Source organism: Neophocaena asiaeorientalis, unplaced genomic scaffold (assembly GCF_003031525.2).
Source record: "Neophocaena asiaeorientalis asiaeorientalis breed wild unplaced genomic scaffold, Neophocaena_asiaeorientalis_V1.1 scaffold347, whole genome shotgun sequence".
NCBI lineage: Eukaryota > Metazoa > Chordata > Mammalia > Artiodactyla > Phocoenidae > Neophocaena > Neophocaena asiaeorientalis.
The window spans coordinates 663,406-687,679 of record NW_020171818.1 but is presented as its reverse complement, the minus strand read 5'-3'; the positions used below and the strand labels follow the sequence as shown (position 1 = coordinate 687,679).

Below are 24,274 nucleotides of genomic sequence, written 5' to 3'. Positions count from 1 at the left end.
AGGGCCCAGGCCAAGCCCTACCTCCACCCCTACCTGGATGTAGAGGTCCGTGAAGGATCTGTCATATTCCCGAGTCGCCCCGAAGTCCAGAAGAGCCACCTGGGAACGGGCGATACCGGGGAGGGTTTGCCCCAGTGGAGCACGGGTTGGGGGGACAGGGCGGCAGAAGGCTGAGACCCCCAGATCTCGGACCCTGCTCCAGCGGAGCTCAGGCTCCCTGTGGGGGCCCCACTGGGCACTCACCTTGTGCTGCTGAGGGTCATAAAAGAAGTTGGACCAGTTGGGGTCTGTCTGCATGAAGTGGAACTCGAACAGCTCCCTCAGGCACAGGACCAGGATGTTGTAGCAGATCTGGGGGCCGGGTGGGTCCTCGTCACCAGCACCGGGCCACCCGGTGGCCCCTGGATCTGGGCCGGGGAAGCTTGACTCCCATTTCCCTCCCCATCTTCCACCCCATCCTGCCTCACGCCCAGAGCTGACTTTGAGGCCAGTCGTACCACCAGGTGGGTAAACGCAGCAGCCCTCCTGCCCGCTCTGCCCCACAGTGGGGCCTCGGGGCTCCAGGCCCACCCTGTGACCCACCTCATTCCGGATCTCCTGGCTCAGCCCCTCGGCCTGGTCCAGGGGGAAGCCGGACACCAGCTCCGTGGTCAGCACATGGGGGCTGCAGAGCTCGTCCACAATCTCGGGCACGTAGAAGAAGGGGTGGTCCTTCAGCAGCTCCCTAGCAGGGGCGGGTGGGAGGTCACACCCGGGCCTCCTTGATCGCACCCAAGCAACACGCTGGGGCGACACACAGGACAGCAAGGGGCTGAGCCCCCCAGGCGGAGGAGGGCCCTGCCCCGAGCTGGGCGGGACACGGCCCCAGCCTCAGGCCCCAAACCCAGCCATCGCCCCTCAGAGCCAGGGGAAGTGGGCGGGGGGGGCCTTCAGCCCACAATGGGCTGCCCGAAGCCACCCCTTCTGTCTCCCCAGCGGGAGCAACGGGCAAGGGCCCGAGGCTGGAGCCGCACCTGAACCTGCGGGCACAGGCGGCCTCTCGCTGGTAGTCACACTCGAGGGTCAGCTCCCGCCTCAGCACGTCGATCAGGTGCTCAGGGAACAGGCCTGGGCCAGGGAGGAGGGCGTCAGGGGGACTGGGGGCTCCCCGGGAGGCCCCCGGGGTCCCCAGAGCCCGCCCACAGGCCTGCCCTTGCCCGGCGGCAGCCTCAGACCTTCTGGAAGCATGTTGCTCATGTTCAGGACGGCCATGAGGTTGTGGACGTCACTGCTGATGCTCTGGGCCACGCCGGGGTACTGCGGGGGACAGGGGGGTCAGGCAGACAGACAGCAGGCCCCGCGGCGCCCCCGCCCCCCGCCACCCACCAGCTGCTGATGCTCTGGGCCACGCCGGGGTACTGCGGGGGACAGGGGGGTCAGGCAGACAGACAGCAGGCCCCGCGGCGCCCCCGCCCCCCGCCACCCACCAGCTGCTGATGCTCTGGGCCACGCCGGGGTACTGCGGGGGACAGGGGGGTCAGGCAGACAGACAGCAGGGCCCCGCGGCGCCCCCGCCCCCTGCCACCGCCACGCCGGGGTACTGCGGGGGAGAGGGGGGTCAGGCAGACAGACAGCAGGGCCCCGCGGCGCCCCCGCCCCCTGCCACCGCCACGCCGGGGTACTGCGGGGGAGAGGGGGGTCAGGCAGACAGACAGCAGGGCCCCGCGGCGCCCCCGCCCCCTGCCACCGCCACGCCGGGGTACTGCGGGGGAGAGGGGGGTCAGGCAGACAGACAGCAGGGCCCCGCGGCGCCCCCGCCCCCTGCCACCGCCACGCCGGGGTACTGCGGGGGAGAGGGGGGTCAGGCAGACAGACAGCAGGGCCCCGCGGCGCCCCCGCCCCCTGCCACCGCCACGCCGGGGTACTGCGGGGGAGAGGGGGGTCAGGCAGACAGACAGCAGGGCCCCGCGGCGCCCCCGCCCCCTGCCACCGCCACGCCGGGGGACTGCGGGGGACAGGGGAGTCAGGCAGACAGACACAGCAGGGCCCGCGGCGCCCCCGCCCCCCTGCCACCCACCAGCTGCCGATGCTCTGGGCCACGCCGGGGTACGGCGGGGGACAGGGGGGTCAGGCAGACAGACAGCAGGGCCCGCGGCGCCCCCGCCCCCCTGCCACCCACCAGCTGCCGCTGCTCTGGGCCACGCCGGGGTACGGCGGGGGACAGGGGGGTCAGGCAGACAGACAGCAGGGCCCGCGGCGCCCCCGCCCCCCTGCCACCCACCAGCTGCCGCTGCTCTGGGCCACGCCGGGGTACGGCGGGGGACAGGGGGGTCAGGCAGACAGACAGCAGGGCCCGCGGCGCCCCCGCCCCCCTGCCACCCACCAGCTGCCGCTGCTCTGGGCCACGCCGGGGTACGGCGGGGGACAGGGGGGTCAGGCAGACAGACAGCAGGGCCCGCGGCGCCCCCGCCCCCCTGCCACCGCCACGCCGGGGGACTGCGGGGGACAGGGGAGTCAGGCAGACAGACACAGCAGGCCCCGCGGCGCCCCCGCCCCCCTGCCACCCACCAGCTGCCCAGCTGTGTCCCTCCCGGACCCCGCACCTCCGCGAGGCAGAGCCAAGAGCCACCAGGGCTGCCGTGACCCCCGGGCCCACTGCGACCCTGCTCTCCACCGCCGACTGCTCCCTCCCCCATCCCCATCCCTGCGGCTCAGGCCCCAGACAGTCACTTGTCCCCAGTCCCTGCCCCCACCAAACCAAGCGTGCTGGGAGGCTGTCCTCCCTCCTACAGTCACTCACTTAGCAAATACTTCTCGGCACCCACCGCTGACCAGGTGCCGGGACAGAAGTGATGAGACACAGGCCCTGCCCTGGGCACGGGGACACACAGGGGACGGTGGGGTGCAGAGGCCCCGCACTGCAGGGCCCGGCTCGGCCCTGTGCAGCCCCTCAGGGCACTGAGCCCACATCCCGGGTGCCCACCTGGATCTTCATGGCCACCTCGCGGCCGCCCTTCATGCGGGCCAGGTGCACCTGCCCGATAGAGGCGGCTGCAAAGGGCCGCTCCTCAAAGTACTCCAGCTTGTCCCGCCAGCTGGGGCCCAGGTCGTTGTTGAGAGTTTTCTGGAGGGAGAGGCCAGGGAGGGGCCATGAGCACCGCCGGGGACACCCTGAGGGGCCCTCCCCAACCCCTCCCGCAGGGCTGCCAGCGCCCGGACCCTGGGCCGCACCGGCCTCACCGTCATCTGCTTCAGCGGCATGAAGTCTGCGCTCTGCCTGACCCGCTCGAAGATCTTGGCCAGATGGGGGTTGATGAAGGCGTCGTCTGGAAGGCAGCAGAGCATTCAGAGCGCGGAAGGCTGACCCCTCGGAAGGAGGGTGCACAGGCCACCTCGAGCAGCCCTGCCCAGCGAGGCCTCCCGGGGGGTAGGCCGAGGTGCCGCTCTGCCCTTCACACGCTGAACCCAAGGTTCAGAGAAGATGAGGCACGGGCCCAACGCCACACAGCAGGCCCAGCCTCGGGTTCTCCCTGCTCCCGCGGAGCGTTTCCCCATTGGCACACAGACCCTCGACACTGCGGACCAAGGCTCCAGAGGGGACGCAGGGATGCTGACCCGTGCACGCTCCTGGCCCACCTCAGCCAACAACCAAATCCGAGACCCCCGCAGCCCGGCCCACGGCACCCCTCCCCAGCCGGGCACTGGGTGCGTCTGTGCAGCCGGGGCCCTGCCGATGGCGTACGGGGCAGCGTGTGCCGCGGCCTAGGAACTCACCCCCACCCAGGGACCTGAGGAGCTGGATTCCTTAGAAAGAGCAGGCATGGCTTCTTATGATTATAAGAGAGAGACATTTAGGGAACAAAGCGTATTGAATGTTTAAAATACCCATAATCTACCTACAGAGAACTACTGATCTCTTTTTTCCTTTTGACCCTTCCCTATGCGTTTTTCCCTGACTGCAGTCACGCTGCCTGGAGACGCTCTGGCCGACTCCCCTCCTGCAGCCGTTTCTCACGAGCACTTGCCACGTCGTTGAATAGCTTTCTGAAATATTCTGTAACACACACAGAAGCTTCAACACGCAGCTCACCAGCCGGACGGCGGCTGGCTTCAGTTTGTTTCTTTGAGACCAGAAAGAATCCTTCGATGAAGCCGCTCCTGCAGAGCCCTGACCGCATCTCTGAGGCTCTCCGTCCTAGAGGCGGGGCTCACGCACAGAAGGGCTTCCGAGGGGCGCGTGCCACTCCAGAGTCCGCACCGGCACACGCAGTGCCTGCGCCCACCTGCCTGGGTGGTTACTCCTGTCCTGCACTTGGCCACTTCAGTGAGTCCATCTGACTGCTTGTGGGGGGACTGGCTGTGCTCCCACTCAGGACAGCAGCCCCTCGGGTGCTCCTACCTGGGAGGCACCATCAGAGGCCCGGAGGGCCCCCCGAACCCCAGCTCTGCTCTGGGGGCTGCAATGAGCCAGCCTCTGGCTCAGCCGCCGCCGTCTCCCCTGGCCTTCCTTCCTCGGGGCCACACAGCCCATGCCCCAGTGTCACGCCACCGCAGGCCCGTGAGCTCCCCAAACAGCACCCTCGGACCACCGCGCGGGGCACCAGTGGGAATCAGCCGGACTCTCCCCAACTTTTGAGATGCCAGGACCTCTGGACATGTCAAAACACTCAGAAAGAAGACGGAAAAACAACCATGGGCTCCTATTTCAGACACTGTTTTTAAACATCCCAGGTGGGTTAACAGCCAAGCTTCAAACAAGAGAAGCCCGTGGGCAGGAAACCTCCCACCCCTTCCCATCGGGGCCAGGTGCGGCGCCCCCCACTGCTCGCCCCCAGCTCCCCTCCCTACGCTGCCTCACCGACCCCAGCCCACGCAGCCGCACTCACCCTGGATGCTCAGCATCTGGCCCAGCTTGAGCGCCGCCCCGCGCACCTTGCACAGCGTCCGCACGATGCGCTCCGCGTTGGCCTCTGACAGGAAGGGGCTGGAATCCAGCACGGCCTTCTTCCCTGCAGAGGAGCGAAGTCACCATGGCCTCCCTCAGGCGGGGCTGCTGGGCCTGGGATCCCCCAGAGGCCCCTCCACCCGCCCCTGGTTGTGGGTCCAAGGACAATAACAAGACGTCAGGGTTTAACACGTTTTAAGTGAGATGCAGTAAAGTCCCAGCACAGAGCTTGACACAAAGGGCTCAGTCAACGTCTCTCCTCCTCGGGGTCCACAAAACCGGCAATGCAACTTTAACCCCACGTTTCACACCCACATCCCAGATGCCGAGGAAGGCCCTCGGGGGCCACCCAGGTCTCCCCGGGCCCACCTCCAACACCATCCCAACACACACACACACACACAGGCTCGCCCACGGGGTCTCTCCCTCCGTATCAGCCCCTGCCAAGTCACTGTCCCTCGCCCCTCAGTGTGCTGGACAAAGGTCACCAGCACCCTTGGACTCTCTGCACAGTCACCTGGGGCCACTGGCTGCAGTGAGAGCGCAGTCCTCAAGGGAGGGGAGCTCAGGGTCAAGGACAGCCTCACCCGGCTGGTGCCAGCTGGCCTGGGGAGAACGTATAGGGACCTCAGGTGTGCAGACAACCTCCATTCAGCACAGTTGGGGGTGGGAGGGTGCAGGGTGGTGACTCAAGGTGATGAGGAGGGGGTGACCCAGTGGCAGTCGGTGCTTTTCCTGCCTTCTGTCCTGTGAGCCCAGTTAGATCAGGAACCCCCGAGGGCTGCCCCCCACAGAGCCTGGCACCTTCCTCAGCCAGCATCACCACGGGCCTGGCCCAGCGCTCAGAGTGGGTCTGAGCTGGGTCCCCAAGGCACGAACACGGGAGGCGGCCATCATGCCACTGCCCTCTGTCCGGGGCCGTGCCCAGCTTGGCCTCTGATACACCAGGGTGGGTGGGCTGCAGGGGGATGTGAGACTGAAGGCCCACACCTGCGGCAGCTGTTAGGCCTGCGCGGGGTTAGGCTCACCCCAAGGTCCCGGACAGCAGGACAGGGTCCCGGGAAGGGGAGAGATCTCAGCTCCACAGGAAGCAGCCCAGCTGCCGGGGGTCAAGAAAGCTGTAGCCCCTGGGCAGGGCCACTCCAGGGTGTCTAGGCCAAGAAGGGTGCCCAGATCACCCCTCGCCTCGGGCAGCAGCAGGGATAGGCGGCCCTCTATGTCCGCTCTGCCCTCCCCAGCCCCTGGGCCCTGTGGGCCGGGACCTGGGCCTGTGTCCCTGAGGAGAGGCGGGCAGGGCAGAGACGCCACGGCCCCGGCAGGAGGAGGGAGATCTTCTCCCCTAGGGACACAGCAGACCCGGGCGACAGCGGCGCTCCCGAAATCCAGGGACGGCGCCCGTCCCTCTTGAGCTTCCCAGGCAGCCACTCCTCACGGCTGGCCACTGTCCACAGGCTGGAGTCTGGGCCCCTGCCCGGGCAAGGCTGGTTCTGAAAACAACCCGGGGGCAGCCAGGGGTGTTCAAGGGTGTGGTGGGCACGTGCCCCCCTCAGGAGAGGCTTAGCCCCTGGGGAGGCCTGGGCCAGGCTGGTCGGTGCCCTCCAGGCCCAGGGGTTCCCAGGCCTGCTCAGGAAGCTAGAGCACGTCCCTCTGGGCCTGAGCCCCGTGTCCTGCTCTTGGGCCAGTGGCACCTAGGCCTCTTGACCCCCAACAAGGGCCACCGCCTCCCTGACAAAGGACACCAGCTGTAACCTTGGGGCCAGTATAGCTTCTTTCCTGCTTGGACGGGGCAGGACGGAGGGCAGCCAGTTTTGAGAGGGACGATGGGAGAGGTTGTGCCTGGGGAAGGCTGGCTTCTCACTTCCCAGAGTCTCAGCACCGACACTAAAAATACCCTCCCTAATCCTCTCTGCTCTCCCGTCCCTTCCAAGGACACACACATACTCAGGGGCCTGGAGGACAGGCTAGCACCTTCTCCGCAGAGGCCCCCATCCCCTCGAGAGGGTCCTGCAGGTGAAGCGGGGCCATCCAGGTGGCTGGCAGGCCCCCCTTCAGGGCCCCCAGGCTGTAGCTAGGGCCTCAGGGACCACAGCACAGCAGGACAGTGGGGATCACTCAGGGTCCCCAGGGAAGGGGGGATGTCCCCTGAATGGGCCAGGGGCAGGGGGCACTCAGCTCAGAACTTCAAGTAAACTTTGAGAAATCCACCAAGCAGATGGCTCTAGCAGGGCTGCTCTCAACAGCCCCCAGGACCCTGCTGAAGGGAAAGCGTCCTGCACCTGCCTAGCCGCCTCCCCCCAACACCTGGACAAGCCCGGGGGAGGGGACTGGGCAGGAGGTGGGTGGAGCCTCCAGCTGCCCCCTGACCCACCATCAGAGCACCCTAAGCACCCCAGGTTTCAGAGCAGCCGGTCTGCAGAATGTTCTCCATGGAGCACCACCCACAGCTGGCCACCCAGACAAGGCGAACTGAGTGTTCTGACCTGACCCCAGGCTGACCCTGGGAGGCAGGGGACAGAGGAGTCACGATCTTCACCTCAGAGACAAAGCGTCTGAAGCTGGAGGGGTAATGGCCACCCCATGTCACGAGGTGGGGGAATGGGGGGCCCATGGGGTCTGTTCCAGCAGCTCCCACGCCCCTCGACCACAGCCAAACGGGGAGCCCTGGGCACCTGACCTGGCCAGACCTGGGACCCCAGCGGCTCTGCAGAGCGGGGGCAGAGGCAGGGCCAAACCGGAGGCTCCTATCAGAAGAGGGAAGGTGTGCGGGCCCGGAGGAACCAGGACGGCTGGGTGAGCCAACGTGGGCCGGGACAGGAACAGAACAGCCTTCAGGCCTCAAACTCCAGGGCTGCCGTGAACACGGAACACAAGATGAAAGGTGCCTCTGGAGGCCAACCCTCGGGGAACGCAGGTGGGAGCTGGGAGCTGACAGGCCCAACTCTCAGGGCCCACCCTGCCCTCCCCATCATGGGCCCAGCTCACCTGAGGGGTCCTCAGGGCGGAGGCTCTTCTTGGCGACCTCGGCCAGGGCCCCGAAGCCCAGACCCACGGCCAGACCTGCAAGGAGGAGGTTGAGGGCTCTGGACATTCGCTCAGGGGCTGCCCACTGCCCGCCACCCACGAGGCCCGGAGCAGCCCCACACAGACACCTGCCTCGCTCCCCTGGGGACCTTCGCTGACACTCCAGACATCTTGAAAAGGGAGGGGATAAGGAGGTAGGAGATACACAGCTGTTGTTTTCAGAGAAGACCTGCCTCAAGGTTGGTGCTTTCGCTGAAAAAGCCTCCTCCACCGCCACTTCCATCACCTTTGCTACAGGCTCACGCGACAAACACACACACCTCCAAAACAACGTACGACGGAGAAACGCATTGGGCAAGATGCAGCACAAATGGATTGTGGGCCAGGAACGGCTGCAGGCCAAGGACATCCTGACAACACTGGGCATCCCCTTGGGATGCAGCCGCCCACTTCATAGTCTGTGTGAAGAGCCTCCAACACTCTAGAATTCTCTAACCCAGTTCACTGAAGTCGCAAGGAGAGGCGTTACCACTGCAATATAAAGCAGTCATTGGTGGGAACTGGAACATTTTGCAAAAGCCATGGGGAGTCCCAGGAGCTCAGGCTACAGCCCTCACTTGCGGGGAAGGCCCCACAGGCACTGACGGTGGTCTAAGGACAGTGGGGTACCAGGCCCTCCTCCCGTCAGCAATCTTTGAAATCAAGGTTTATTAACATCTCATTGGTCCAGAGGTTGGAACTGGATGATCCCTACTGTCTAGGAGGGGCCTGAGGAGGCCAGCAGGTGCCACTAAATGCACACAGAAAGCCCAGGAGCCTGGCTCGGGGCCTATTTCCTCTACTGAAATACAGTTCCAGCTGGCCTGGGAGGCGGGAGCACACTAGGCGAGAGAGTGAGGAACACTTGGAGGAGCACGCTGACCACAGCAGAAGGGACAGCAAAGACCCAGGGAAGACGCCAAAGATGCCCCGAGGCCAGTGGGCCTTGGCGAGCACAGCCCTGGGGGGCTGGGAGTCTCACACCGGGCAAGGACACCTGCACATGCTTCTACATTTTCCAAATTTTCTACAATGATTATGTATTACTTTTATGAAAATTATTATTGAATTTACTGAAAAAGTTATTTAATGAAAAATACATTTTAAAAATCGTAAGAGGATAGCCCAATTTTTTAAGATGTTTTTGCAGTACATTTTACCCACCATTACACAACCGTTCACCCTCTGCTTTGCCAGGTAGCTCCTGCCTCACAGGTCAGTGTGAGGATTACATAGCCGAATAAGAGTGAAGCCCTCCCAGAAGGGCTGGGCGTAAGGCAACACTACTCAGGTGTTCGCTATTACTGTCCTTTCTCCTATTCAAAGGGCTAGGCCAGTGCTGCCAAAAAAATATAATGCCAGCCACGTATATGATTTTAAATTTTCTGGGGGCTATGTTAAAAAAGGCAAAAAGAAGCATGTGAAAGGAATTCTGATCATATATTTTACTTAGCCCAGTGTATCCAAAACATTATCACTTCAACAAGTACTCAGTATACACATCGTTAGAGAGACGTTACTTTTTTTATTTTTTTTTTTTGTACTAAGTCTTCAAATTCCAATGTGCGTTTCGTCCTCGAAGCATGTCTCAGCTTGGACCAGCCACGTTTCAAGTGCTCAACACCCCACGTTGCTGGTGGGTCGCAAGTTCTGGCGACCAGAGCAGAGGCCACGGTCACCTGGAAATGCCCCCAAGGACACCCTGGCGTGCTGGGATGGAGCTGCCACGCCCTGTTTCCCTCTGACACCCCAACCCAGCCCCGGAGGACACTGGGCACAGAGCTGCGTCCCCGGTCAAATGGTAACTCCCCTCCCCTCCCCCCACCTCAGCACACTGTCCAACTCAGCAAACGAATGGCAAGAGCAACGCTAACCTTCAAACTGCAGTGACCTTCCCCAATGTCTCTCCGCCTCTAGATTTTTCTCTGCCTACATCAAGTCCAAAGACAAGCCTACCAAAGAGGCAGACGTGTCAAAGGTTACCCAGGCTGGCCACTGAGAGCAGACGCCGAGCGCCCTTCTCTGCAGGGCCCCCAGCTGGGCCCCCTCACACGCTCTGCCGAACTCTTCTCTGGCCCATCCTGGGCTGCTGGGCAGAGCCAAAGCTCTCCAAGGCCAAGGACCTGTCACTGAACACTGAATCACGGAGGGAACATTCTGCAAAGCAGGCCGCAGGCTCCTTCTGTGCCCCCGCGAGCTCCCTCAGGGCCAGGTCCGAGGAGCTGCCAAGGGACAGGCTCCCCACTGCGGCCCCGCCGGCCCGGACCTCAGGAGCTCCTGCTCTAGTGAACCAAGAACAGGCTGGCCCTCCCGCCATCCCCAACCTGGCAGAGGCCAGCCAGGCTCTTCCTTCCCCCCCACCGGAGCCGGGCGGCACCTACAGGCAGCTCCTGGGAGATCAGCGCCTCTGCCTCGGACTCCCCGCGTTGGTGAGGACAGCCCGAGCCCGTGCTCGCTCAGTCTGCGGCGTCACCTGAGGCCTTCCACTCCACCTCGGCCCCCCAGCCCTTAGGACAGCGCCTGTCCATGTTCTGACCCACAGGCAGGCCCGGCCCGGCCCGCACGGATGTCCCAGGGGAGACCAGCCACAGAACCGGCTCCACGGGCCCATGGCCACCGTCAGCAGCCTGGCCACCACCCTAGCCTGTGAGAAGGCGCCAGCCCTTTCCAAGAAAGTTCCTGACATTTCTCTCACAAACGGAGATTTTGCAGGCAAGAAACGCGGTGGCAGTGACGAGCAGCAAGGAGCAGGGTCTCCCCAAGGGGGTGGGGGTGCTTTGGGCCGCTTTCCAGGCTGTGGGACTGATCAGGGGGCCCAGGCCCCTGGCCCAGCTCCTTCCTCCCCGAAGTCCCTCTGCAGGTCCTCAGAGCCAAATGAGTGCCCCCGAGCAGCACCCCACAGACACAGAGGAAACAAGTGAATAAAAACCTTCCAACAAACAGCACCGTCTGTGAGGAGGCCTAGTGAGGGGCGCCTAACCTGCCGGAACCCCCAGGCATGTTTACAGAGCAAGGCTGGATGGAGGTCCTCTGCAGCAGCACGGGCCAGATCTGAGGGTGAAACCGCTTCACTCACACAGCACCACCCACGTGCCAGGCACTGTTCTCAGGCCTCCCCTTTCCAACACATCCAACAATCCTTCTGATCTGATAAGACAAGAAAGTCCACACAGCAAAGGCAGCGGACAAGGATATTTCCTTCACTTCAAGGTGTTCCCGAACCCTTGGTAATTCCACCTTCTCTTCCATCACCCTGCATCCTCCACGCTGTGCCAGCACCAGGCACCGGGAAGAAGAGGGGGCCTGGGAGGGGGCTGCAACCCACAGCATCACAGGAAGGACAATAGGAAGGAGCAGTGGACGAAGCTCCCTGTAGAGTGTTCTCCTCGGTTCTCAGAACTAGGCCAGAGCGGGGCGGGGGGGAAGACCTGACAGCCCCTCTGCTGGCTCAGGGGAGACGGGACGAATTCAGGGGCGACAGGCTCAGCCTGCCATCTGTATGATACAGGCCTCCTCAGCCCGGGTCCCAGGACTGTCACAGATGCACATATGGGCCTGGGTGACTGGCAACTGTGGCTCAGCTTCCTCATCTGTAACTGGAGATTATAACTGCCCTAATCTCCTTCACAGAGGCTCTAAGTGACAGAAAACAGACAAGAGTCCCTTTTAAAGTATGCTCCTGGAAAAAGTAGAAACCATGCTCCCTCACCCCTGCCAAGGGCACAAACTTCTCTTGGACCTAAAGGGCATCTGTCTTGCTGCCTCAGAGAGCACCGGAGGAGCGCTGGCTACTTAGAGCGACAGCAAGTGCGCAGCGTGTACCCTCAGGAAGTCAGGTACATGGTGCTCAACTCCTTCTGGTAAGTTTTCTCTAGTGCCTACTTTATCTGTTGGTCTCATTTCTATAATCGTCCAGTTCTCCCTCATTTCATAGGTGCAGAGGAGATAAGACATCTCCTCTGAACCTATAATATTGAAGCACAAATGAAAAATATAGAAAAGAGTAGAGGAGATACACATGACAGAAGGGAAAGATCTAACATATGTGTAACTGGAGTCCCAGAAGGAGAGGAGAAAGGGAACAGGGCAGAAACAATATTTGAAGAAATGACCAGAATTTTCCAAAACTGATGAAAGACATCAAGCACAGATTTAAGAAGCTCTGTAATCCCAAGCAGGATAAAAGCAAAGTAAATCATACCCAAGCATGTCACAGTCACACTGCTGGAAAACAAAAGCAAAAGGAAAAATTTAAAAGCAGAGGACAAAATACAAATTACTTTCAAAGGAGCAGCAGTAAAACGAATAGCTAAGTTTTCAACAGAAACAATGGAAGTTAAGAAGACAACTGAGGGACTTCTCTGGTGGTCCAGTGGTTAAGACTTTGCACTTCCACTGCAGGGGGCGTGGGTTCAATCCCTGGTCAGGGAACTAAGATCGCACATGCCGCGTGGTGCGGCCAAAAAACAAAAACAAAACAAAACAAAACAAAGAAGACAATGGAATAATATTGCTAAAGTGTCCAAAAGAATTAATTTTGAACATGGAGTATTATACCCAGCCAAAATACCTTCTAAAACAAAAAGTGTAATAAAGACATTTACACACAAATAAAAACAGAGAATTAATGATTACCACTCTGCACTACAAAAAAAGAGAAAAGGTAGTTCTGCAGAGAAGAAGAAAATTACCCCACAAGTAATTCTAATATAAAAATGAAAGGAGAGGGCTTCCCTGGTGGCGCAGTGGTTGAGAGTCCGCCTGCCGATGCAGGGGACGCGGGTTCGTGCCCCGGTCTGGGAGGATCCCACATGCCACGGAGCGGCTGGGCCCGTGAGCCATGGCCGCTGAGCCTGCACATCCGGAGCCTGTGCTCCGCAACGGGAGAGGCCACAACAGTGAGAGGCCCGTGTACCGCAAAAAAAAAAAAAAAATGAAGGGAGAAAGAAACACAAAAAGGGTAAATATGTGGCTAATCTAAATTCATACGAGCTATACAAAGAAATAACATCTTGTAAGGTTTAACATATCTTAATAATTTAGTATATAATATAAAACATGTAGAAACAAAATACATATCCACATTAACACACACACAAAGAAGGGATTTAAACTGTTCTGAAGTGCTAGCATTACTGGGGGAGTAGTAAAAATTATCATTTCTATTACATTGTAGTAAGTCAAGAATGTATGCTGTAATCTCAAGAGAAACCACTAAAAGTATAGTAGAATGATAACACACAAACTAATAAGGAGAAAACATATACAATAAAAAAAAACTCTTTGATTAATTCAAAAGGAGGCAAGGCAAGTGGGGAGAGGGAAGGGGAAAGGGGGAAGAAAGGGGTAGGGAATTAAGAGGTACAAACTATTATGTATAAAATAAATGAGCTACAAGGATATATAGTACAGCACAGGGAATATAGCCAATACTTTATAATAGCTACAAATGGAACCTAACCTTTAAAAATTGTGAATCCCTATGTTGTACACTTGAAACTTACATAGTATTATACATCAACTATACCTCAATTAAAAAAAAGGTAAAAATTTTTAAAAAGAAGGTAAGACAGAAGAGAAAAAAGGAAACAGAATGGATGGGTCAAACAGTAAACAAAGACTAAGACAGTAAATATAAACCCCAATACATCAGCAACTCCATTAAATGTAAATGAACTAAATACTCACATTAGAATATTAAGATTAATGGTCTGTACCTAAATCACAGGAAAAGAAAATATATATATGCTGTTTACAAAAGAGATACCTTAAATATAACGATACAAAAGGCTGAAAGGAGAAGGAAGGAAAAAGATATACGATGTAAACATTGACCACCACCCCCCAAAAGAACAGCTGGAAAACATCAGACAATGTAGACTTTCATAGAGATAAGAGAGGTAAGACATAATAATAAAGGAGTCAATCCCCAGGAGGATATAAGAATTCTAAATCTGTAAGCAACCAGTAACACAGCTTCAAAACGTTAAAGCAAAAATTGACAGAACTAAGAGGTAGGTAAATCCATGATCACAGCATAAGACTGTTAAATGTCTCTTTTGATAGCTGACAGAATAAACATACCATCTAGAAAAATGGTACAGATGATCTTATTTGTAAAGCAGAAATAGAGACACAGATGTAGAGAACAAATGTATGGATGCCAAGGGGGAAAGAGGTAGGGTGGGAGGTAGTCAGAGACTGGGATTGACACCTATACTTTACTTTATTGTTACTATGTGTAAAGCAGACAACTGATGGGAACATACCACAGCACAGGGAAATCTATCTAATGCACTGCGGCAACCTAAATGGAAGGGAAGTCCAAAACGGAGGGGATATCTGTTTTTGTATGGCTGATTCATTTTGTTGTGCAGTGGAGGCTAACACAACATTGTAAAGCAACCATACTCCAATAAAAATTAATTTTAAAAAGAATTTTAAAAAAAGAACGAAAGAATACACATACCAAAAAAATCATTAAAAGATCTGATTAATATGAGTAACAAACTAGACTAGACAGATAGATGAACTGCACCTGACAATGCCAGAATTCTTTTCAGATACACATGGAACATTTACCAATATATTCCCATTGGAGTCAATGGCAATTGACTATTGCCCTGTTTCACAGAAAGGCAAACCAAGGCAAGACCCAAGGTCACAGGAAGCAGGGCCAGAATTATAACCCAAATCTTATGATGACCTAAAGTCCAGTTCTGACCCCAAATCCAATATCTAATGCTATCTTTCATTTCATTCTCCAACAAAATCTAATATCCAAAGATCACCATGCCCATAGCATCAGAGCCACAATGTCCCACGGCCAAGTTAGACCTAGAGTTCCTGCACCACCTCAGCATCAGAAGGAGCCACCCAAATGGAAAGCCCCGCCTTCTGCCTCTATGTAGCTGAATACCTGCTGCTGACCTTCCCAAATACAATCCTACCCCCCGAGATCTAGAGCAATCCCTTTCTTTCATACCTACAGTATAACAACCTCCTAAAGTCTGTTAGTCTGCACCTCAAAACCATCTCACCCTCATGAGGAAGAAAGGCCAGAAGTATTTTCTAGGAGAAGAAGGTAGAGCAGCGTTACTTCCAACTGTTTAGATAATGACCCACCAGTAAGCCATATACTTCACAATGCAATGAAGAACATACGTCGATAGTATATTTAGATCTCTGAAACAGAAATATTTTTGCAACATGTGCAGTTCTAAGCATCTATGATACGAATTCTGATCCTTTTCTATTCAATTCCATTCTATTTAGTTTGTTTCTTAAATGCTGGTCCTGACCCATTAAACTGATTTCACACTCACGAAAGGTGAAAACCTCTGGATAGGGTAGAAGGCCCAGAATTCACCTCTGGGGCCAGAACTTCACGTTCTTTCCAGACCTGGCTCCTCTTTGCTCCCATCCTGCCACCTCTAATCCTGAAACATGAGCTGCCAACTGCTCGGGCAACAACGTGTGCAGCTGAGAATCACAGCTGTGAGCAAATCTCCAGCACAGACTCTGAAGGGCGGCTCCAGGCATCAGGCAGCTGTCAGCAAGGGCTCAAGAGGCTCCTGATGGTGCAAAGCCCCTACAAAGACCAGGGTCTCTCCTCACCCCAACCCCAGCTCCCTCTGGCAGCCCACGTCCCCCACGCCTTGAGGGGAGCCCTGTACCCTGGTTTTAACGAAGTTGACTTTTTGTCCTACACACCTTCCTAGACAACCGCTTTCACTTCAGTCTGCTTTCCTTAACCCACCCCCCAAAAAGGCCTGACTCCTGCCTGCTTCACCAGGACTTCCATCAGATACTAACTGGCCATCACGACCTTCATCCTAACCACTTCTCCCAAACAGGTCCTCCACTACCCCACCCCGACAAAGACTCACGAGACAGGCTTACGCCCGTTCTAAAATACATCAGTCACACTAAGCCTTACGGGGACAGAGCTCTGTGGTGAGCCCTGGTCTGCAGTGAGGGGAGGAGGATTATAGGTTACAGAGAAAGACCAACTACAAAGTAAGAAGAGAACAGTTCCTGCCCTCAAACTAATGGGGGGAGAGAACAGAATCTCCATCTAATACTTTAAGAATAATAAATGTCCCAACTAATAGCCACTGAGCAAAGCAGGGAAAGTGCCATGTCTTCTGGGCAATAAGGACCCCTGGAAGCCACCAGAGCAGCCCATTCTGGTAGTGGCACCCCAGGGAGTTACAATGTTCTACGAGGAACTGCTTAAAACGCTAACCCATTAAAGTGAAATGAAGCAACAATTTTGTGCCGGAACTCCGATGACAACTGTATGCTGGATTCCTGAAAAGCTAAGTGGCAGCAGTTGCCTCATTTTAAGGTAAAAATTACGCAAGAAAACCTCAGATTTGAGAAAATTCTATCCAATTAACCTAGTTTGCTCTGCACCTAAGGAAGACAGCCAGCCTTCCTTCAACGTGAGAACCCACACATCAGGCCAGCTTCCAGAGGGCCAGGCTAACAAGGAGCACAGATCCACCCCCGAACAAGGAGTAAGACAGGGTCTCCACAAGAGAAGAGGCAGCCGGGGAGAGCAGCGTGCCCGATGTGCGGTCTGTGGGAGGGGAGACGTACAAACCAGCAAAGCAAAAGGCAGGTAGGTAAAGGCTCAGACACGTGAGAGCGGGCTTTCATGACTCGTCAGCACCGGCATCAACAGGAACCAATCAATGAGACCACTGTTACACAGAGCCATGCAAATAAGCACCTGCCCCAGGTGGGTACGCGAATCAAGTTGCCAAGGCTGTTACTTTCGTTAACTGTATCGTCTGGAGAACCTACTGAGGATAAGCGGGCTTTAGGGAAGTCACTCCATCTTCAAGCAGAAGCATAGCAAAGGACGGCATTTTCAACAGGAACATCCTGGTCAGATATGACAATACAATGTCGTAAAAGCAGAGACAACTGCTGTAAACCTTCACTATAAAATGATCCTCCAACTTGGACGAAGAGAGCACAGCGGGGTACTGGACACAACGGCTATGCAAACCCCTAAAGAAAAGAACAAACTCACAACTCCTCAGCACACTGAAATGGAGGACAGCAGCTCGGGGCCACGGCACCTCGTTGTCATTCCACTGATGCCCGCGGGCCCGTGGGAACCCAGCAAACGGGTCCCCAAACGGCTGGGCAAAAACCACTGGGTCCAGGAGCCAAAGAGCCCCACTGTCCCACCTCCTCCCTGCAGGGGCCTCCAAAGGCCTGAGTGAAAAGCTGATGCTGCAGACGCTGCCCCCCAAGAAGCAGAGCCGCAGCCCACAGCGTGGAATCAGCCACGCATCGACCCCCAGGGGTGAGCTGAGGCAGACACTGAATCGCCCACCCAGGGAAAAACATCCCGGCATGGCTAACACAGGAGCTACCACCCTCCCCGGGGCACCCCTGGGTCCCCAGCCTCCCCGCCGCACACAGGCCCCGCGGTGGCCCCCGCTCCACTCACCGGGACTGGCACCTCACCTCCAAAGTTGGCCAACCGCCCAATCCGTGTAACTGGCACCTTCCGCTCGCGAGCCCGCTCACTGAGCTAGAGGGCGAAAAGAAAGAGACCTCAGGGGATCAGTGAACAGGGACAGGACCGACCTTCAGGGGTTCACACCGCCCCCCGCACGCCCTCTCCACCCCCAAAGGGCAGCAGCTCCGCCCAGCAGCACACCCCCCCAAGAGGCCTCCGTGCCTGACATTCCAGGCCACGGCACCCAAAGAATGTCCCCGAAGAGGGGGCCTGACACCAGCAGCACCGTGGGAAGCCCCCAGCCCCACCCTGGGGGCCCCCCTGCACACACCATCTGCTTGTGGGGCTTGCTCTCCGGGCGAGCCTTGGCCTGCCGGGCCTTCTCAATGTCCTCAGCTGTCAGGCCCCCCACAGGGGACTGGTCCTGGTGGTAGAACCTTCGCTGCAGGCCTGTGGCGGAGAATGGGTCTCTGGGGTCCGCAAAGAGCGGCCCGTTCACCCTGCCCATAGGGGAGGCGGCCTGGACCCGGAGCCCGCCTTCCCTAAAGGGTCCGCTGGCAACATAGGCAGGAGCTGGGCCCTGGCTGCGGGCGTGATCCCAGGGCGGAGGGGACTGATCGGAGGAGGCCGCAGACAGCTCCTCTGAGGCGCCCTCGGCCCTCAGCCCTGAGGAGTGGAATTCTGCTTGCAGGCTGCCAGAGCTCTTGGTATAAGACTCTTCATGCTTCTCCTGACCCTGCAGGGAACAAACGGCAACGTGAGAGGAGCAAGAGGCCGGCCAGGAGCCCCTCCCTGTGTGCATCCCCTTCTGGCCAGGACAGCACACCAGCGCCCACCACCCTCTGACCCTCTGGAGGGCCCTACCATGTCACCACCGTGGCCTGTGGCCAGTGCCGGAGGCGAGCAGCAGCCCAGGAGCCGGGAGGCCTGGATTCCAGCCCTGCTCCTGCCAGGGCTCTGCCGTGTGGGCCCCGGCAAGCCGGCCGCCCGTGGTCCCTGAGCGCCTGCTGGGTGCCCGGCCCAGACCAGGGGAGCGACCACTCTCCCGACAGCGAGCTCCTCACCTGTAAATCCGGGCTCAAGAGCAGCTACCAGGGCTTTGGGGAAGGGGAACCAGGGCAAAAGATGGGGAAAGCTTTGAGAAGTAAGAGCACAACCGGAGACCAGAGGAGGCGAGCGCAGCACACAGGTAGAGCCACCCTGCCTCTCCAGGCCAGCGCCTTGCGCGCCCCCCGAGGGGCTCTCCCCAGAGGGCTTGTCACATCCAGGACCTGGCCCGGCTCTTCCAGGAGCAGGGGGTACAGGACAGGAGAGGAGGGGGAGAGAACATGTTTTCCCTGCAACAGTCGCCGAGACCTGAGCTTCAGGCCCAGGCTCTTTCCACTTTTGAACCCCTCGCGACCTGGAGAGAGTTCCTGAGCCCTCTCTGCCACTTCCTCATCTGAAAAGAGGGTTCCCCCCCACAGTCACAGAGTTACGTGCAGCACAGACGGGGCCAGGGGAACAGGGCCGAGAAGGCTATAATTAGAACAGCACTGACTCCTGAAGGGAGGTCGGGGACCTGGATTCCCTGATTCCACTGAAATGGACTCAGTGCATGGAGTGTGGCCTGTAGGTTCTGCAGAAACAGCAGTAGACCCCAAAGCCTTCTCACTCTCAGCTTTATAAGACACTGTGGGATCTAAGCAGATAAGACTTGCCCTCCAGAGGAAGGAAAGAGACAGGCTGTTACTTTCATTTCATAAGTGGCAAACAGAGGTCAAGAGAGCTAAAATAATCCGGTAAAGGCCCACCAGGCAGCCAACGGCAGAGCAGGTATCCCAAGCCAGGGCCTGCCCCGCAGGCCGCCCCGAGGCCGCCTGACAGCACCTTCCTCGGAGCAGAAATGAATTCTACTTGGAATCAAGGGGCACCTGTCAGATGGCCAGGGAAGCCCTGGAGTGAGGGAGTCTGGGACAGGGTCCGAGAGCCACGTAACTCCTGTAGCTCCCACACCGGCCGCGGGCTCACCACTCCTTCTGCCCCATTACTCCAGCGCTGGCCACCTGCCCTGCGTGACCATAAGCTGTTTATGTGGCAGCCAAGGGGCCTCAGTGTCTCAACGGGACCAGACTCAGTAAGTGTCTGCCGAATGAATAAGTGGACAAATCCCTTGAGGAGCTAGAGGGAGAGAGGTTTCTGGAGTACCTGCACCTCCATCCCCTCACAGACAGGGGAGGAACCCACATCTGAGTGTGCAGGGAGAGAATGGGAGTGCACCGGAGACCATCGCCCTGCTCGGCGCCTCCTTCGCGGTGGGGGACTGCCACTCCCTCCTACCTCCGAGGGGCTGTCCCAGGGGATGGCCCTGCCGCTTCCAAGGACTGGGGCCAGGCCCGTCTGAGGGGAGCAGAGGGGTGAGCGGGAAGCCTGGGCTCCCTCTCACCCTTCAGGGAGGCCCGCCCACGTCTAGCACGCTCCTCTCCTGGGCGGCCCAAGGGTGCTGGGCAACCTCACTTCCCGGATGCTCCAAGGCAAACACCCAACAGGAAGGCGATGGCTCCTCACCAGCGAAGGCACCAAATGAGGCTGCCAGGGCACAGCCCAGCCTCAGCAGAGAGAGGGCGGGCGGGGAGTCTGAGACTGGGAAGAGGACACAGGATTCCGGTGCTGTCAATCAGTAATCACATCGAACTGCTCAGTCTCAGTTTCCCCATCTGAGAAAGGGGGAAGCATTTGGGTCTGCACCCCTCCCAGGAGAGCTGTGAGGCTTGTAAGAGGTCACAGGTGTGAACACCTCTGCAAGCTGAAGCTATCTGTGTAGAGACAGAGACACAGTACCGCCACTGGACCCTTAGAGTGCATGAGGGGAGAGATGGGAATCTTAACTCTGAGAATGACCAGAGGCCGGCGGGCTGGGATGTCCCACAGCCTGGAGGAGCGTGCGTGTCCTTGTCCAGAAGGTCAGAGCAGAAATGGGAGGAGTGCGGTAGCAGGGCACCCTTGCAGCACAGCTCCCAACATACACATGCCCAGGCGCACACACACACGCGCCCTCCCCATGCCCTCAGACTGTCAGGAGCAGGGGTGGGGACCATGCCGGTGATGCCACGGTGGATGGCGCTCTGCTACAGCAGGCCGTGTTGACAACCACAGCTCCAGCACTCGTTTTTGCTTAAAACCCTCCCCTTGGATGGTGAAACGTCAAGGCCCCCTCCCACTGGCACCCCGCCCACTGCCAACTGGCCTCCTTACCTGCACCTGCCCCAAGACCATGCGGATCTGCTCTGCGGCCGTGGACTGCAGGGCCCTGGCCGCCATAATGAGCTCCCTGCTGAGGCCCAGGTGCTGCAGGTGGGTCTCCACGGCCGCCTGGGTCAGCTTGGCAAGGCCTTTGACCACCATGATGGTGTCCCTCAACATGGAAGCCATCCTTCAGGGCTGGAAGAGAGTGGGCCAAGTCAGGGTCGGGGCTCCACGCCTCACACAGCGTCGCACTCACACGGGCTACCTCTACCCCAAACTATGGCTGTTTGGTTTTTCCAATGACCTCCCCTTCTGATCCAGGTTGACTGAGAGAAAAGAGAGGAAGGGCCCAGGGTTCAAGGTAAACTGAGTGACTCCCCACACGGCAGGGCGCTGAGCAGGAAGAGAGAGTCCGTGGAGTCAGGGCTGTGCGCCTGGACCATGTTTCCTCACCTGGGCCTCACAGCCACCTCGTGGCACAGACAAGTAAAGGGATTTGCCCAAAGTCTCTCAGCCACCAAGTGGCAGAACCAGGACTTGAATCTGGGTGTCCTGATTTAGTCCAGAGCTCTTCCCTCTGGACCAAAACCGTAGGTTGGGGAAGGAATGAAACAGGAGGGAAGGGAGCAAGGCACAACCTCTGAAAGAATGACATAGCCCAAGGACATGACATAAACTGATTAGAACCAAATGGGTCCAAGATGGCGGAGGAGTCAACTTCCACTAGACCTTGAGCCTCAGTATACGCTCACTGTAACGCATCAGCAAGCTAAATGACACACCCACAGGCGCCACGACAGTTCCAAGACCAACCATAAGGATCAAAAAGTGGGCCGTGGCCCAATTCCTGGAAATCCCCGCCCCTTCCTGAAATAGCTGGAATACCCCTCCCACTCATTAGCCTATGAAATTACCCACCCCTATAAAAACCAACAACCCCATACCCTGGTGCCTTTCTCACCTTCCGAGATGGCCCACACTCTGTCTGTGGAGTGTGTTTCTCTCTAAATAAATCCACTGTCTCTCACTGAATTCTTCCTGTGATGAGACATCAAGAACCTGAGCTTCAGAGCCTGAACCAAGATGACAGAGTAGAAGGACGTGCTCTCACTCCCTCCTGTGAGAACACCAAAATCACAACTAGCTGCTGGACAATCATCGGCAGGAAGACACGGGAACTCACCAAAAAAGATACCCCACATCCAAAGACAGAGGAGAAGCCACAGTGAGACGCTAGGAGGGGCGCAATCACAGCAAAATCAAATCCCATAACTGTGGGTGGGTGACTCACAGACTGGAGAACACTTATCCCACAGAAGTCCACCCACTGGAGTGAAGGTTCTGAGCCCCGCATCAGGCTTCCCAACGTGGGTGTGCGGCAACGGGAGGGAGAATTCCTAGAGAACCAGACTTTGAAGCCTAGTGGGATTTGATGCAGGACTGGGGGAAACAAAGTCTCCACTCTTGGAGGGCACACACAAACCGATGTGTGCATAGGGACCCAGGGGAAGGAGCAGTGACCCCAGGGGAGACTGAACCAGGCCTACCTGCTAGTGTTGGAAGGTCTCCTGCAGAGGCAGGGGGTGGCTGTGGCTCACCGTGGGGACAAGAACACTGGCAGCAGAAGTTCTGGAAAGTACTCCTTGGCGTGAGCCCTCCCAGAGTCTGCCATTAGCCCCACCAAAGAGCCCAGGTAGGCTCCAGTGTTGGGTTGCCTCAGGCCGAACAACCAACAGGGAGGGAACCCAGCCCCACTCACCAGCAGTCAAGCAGATTAAAGTTTTACTGAGCTCTGCCCAGCAGAGCAACATGCAGCTCTACCCACCTCCAGTCCCTCCCATCAGGAAGCCTGCACAAGCCTCTTAGATAACCTCACCCACCAGAGGGCAGACAGCAGAAGCAAGAAGAACTACAATCCTGCAGCCTGTGGAACAAAAACCACATTCACAGAAAGATAGACAAGATGCAAAGGCAGAGGGCTATGTACCAGATGAAGGAACAAGAAAAAACCCCAGAAAAACAACTAAATGAAGTGGATAGGCAACCTTCCAGAAAAAGAATTCAGAATAATGATAGTGAAGATGATACAGGACCTCGGAAAAAGAATGGAGGCAAAGATCGAGAAGATGCAAGAAATGTTTAACAAAGACCTAGAAGAATTAAAGAACAAACAAACAGACATGAACAATACAATAACTGAAATGAAAACTACACTAGAAGGAATCAATAGCAGAATAACTGAGGCAGAAGAACGGATAAGTGACTTGGAAGACAGAATGGCGGAATTCACTGCTGCAGAACAGAATAGAGAAAATCACCAATGGACAGATCATCCAAAATGAAAATAAATAAGGAAACAGAAGCTTTAAATGACACAATAAACCAGATAGATTTAATTGATATTTATAGGACTTTCCATCCAGAAACAGATTACACTTTCTTCTCAAGTGTACATGGAACATGCTCCAGGATAGATCACATCCTGCGTCACAAATGAAGCCTCAGTAAATTTAAGAAAATTAAAATCATATCAAGCATCTTTTCTGACCACAATGCTATGAGATTAGAAATGAATTACAGGGGGGAAAACATTAAAAACACAAACACATGGAGGCTAAACACTACATTACTAAATAACCAAGAGATCACTGAAGAAATCAAAGAGGAAATCAAAAAATACCTAGAGACAAATGACAATGAAAACACAACAATCCAAAACGTATGGGATGCAGCAAAAGCAGTTCTAAGAGGGAAGTTTATAGCTATACAAGCCTAGCTCAAGAAACATGCAAAATCTCAAATAAATAATCTAACCTTACACCTAACGGAACTAGAGGAAGAACAAACAAAACCCAAAGTTAGCAGAAGGAAAGAAATCATAACGATCACAGCAGAAATAAATGAAATAGAAACAAAGAAAACAATAGCAAAGATCAATAAAACTAAAAGCTGGTTCTTTGAGAAGATAAACAAAATTGGTATCACTTCACACCAGTTAGAATGGGTTTCATCCGAAAATCTACAAACAACAAATGCTGGAGAGGGTGTGGAGAAAAGGGAACCCTCTTGCACTGTTGGTGGGTATGTAAATTGATACAGCCACTATGGAGAACAGTATGGAGTTTCCTTAAAAAACTAAAAATAGAACTACCATATGATCTAGCAATCCCACTACTGGGCATATACCCAGAGAAAACCATAATTCAAAAAGACAGATGCATCCCAATGTTCAGTGCAGCACTATTTACAATAGCCAGGTCATGGAAGCAACCTAAATGCCCATTAAAGGAATGAAATTGGGTCATTTGTAGGGACGTGGATGGACCCAGAGACTGTCATACAGAGTGAAGTAAGTCAGAAAGAGAAAAACAAATATCGTATATTAACGCATGTATGTGGAACCTAGAAAATGGTACAGATGCACCGGTCTGCAGGCAGAAATTGAGACACAGATGTAGGGAACAAACGTATGGACACCAAGGGGGGAAAGTGGCGGGGGGGGGGGGGGGGGGGGGGGGAATTGCTGTCCTTCAGGACTCAGCAGTGGCGGTTTGCTGCCACCCGAGGGCAAGTCCCCAACTAGA

The 24,274-nt window shown here is 56.5% G+C and overlaps 1 protein-coding gene across 5 annotated transcripts in view; it reads right to left on the bottom strand.

Annotated features, from left to right (window-relative positions):
• Positions 1-24,274, bottom strand: part of COQ8A (coenzyme Q8A) — a 47,672-nt gene that overhangs the window by 2,276 nt on the left and 21,122 nt on the right. For 4 of the 5 annotated variants that reach the window (XR_003002447.1, XM_024739151.1, XM_024739158.1 and 1 more), the window contains exons 2-13: positions 20,700-20,885; positions 17,797-18,201; positions 17,471-17,537; positions 7,907-7,981; positions 4,866-4,988; positions 3,220-3,305; positions 2,963-3,103; positions 1,215-1,296; positions 1,014-1,107; positions 583-724; positions 244-351; positions 34-99 (exon numbers count right to left, since the gene is read on the bottom strand). Coding sequence is in view for 4 of the 5 variants with exons in the window: in XM_024739151.1 (XP_024594919.1) it covers positions 34-99; positions 244-351; positions 583-724; positions 1,014-1,107; positions 1,215-1,296; positions 2,963-3,103; positions 3,220-3,305; positions 4,866-4,988; positions 7,907-7,981; positions 17,471-17,537; positions 17,797-18,201; positions 20,700-20,876 (1,566 nt within the window). In the remaining variant the exon portion in view is untranslated. The remainder of the gene's footprint in view (positions 1-33; positions 100-243; positions 352-582; positions 725-1,013; positions 1,108-1,214; positions 1,297-2,962; positions 3,104-3,219; positions 3,306-4,865; positions 4,989-7,906; positions 7,982-17,470; positions 17,538-17,796; positions 18,202-20,699; positions 20,886-24,274) is intronic. The other variant, XM_024739181.1, reaches the window with a different exon arrangement.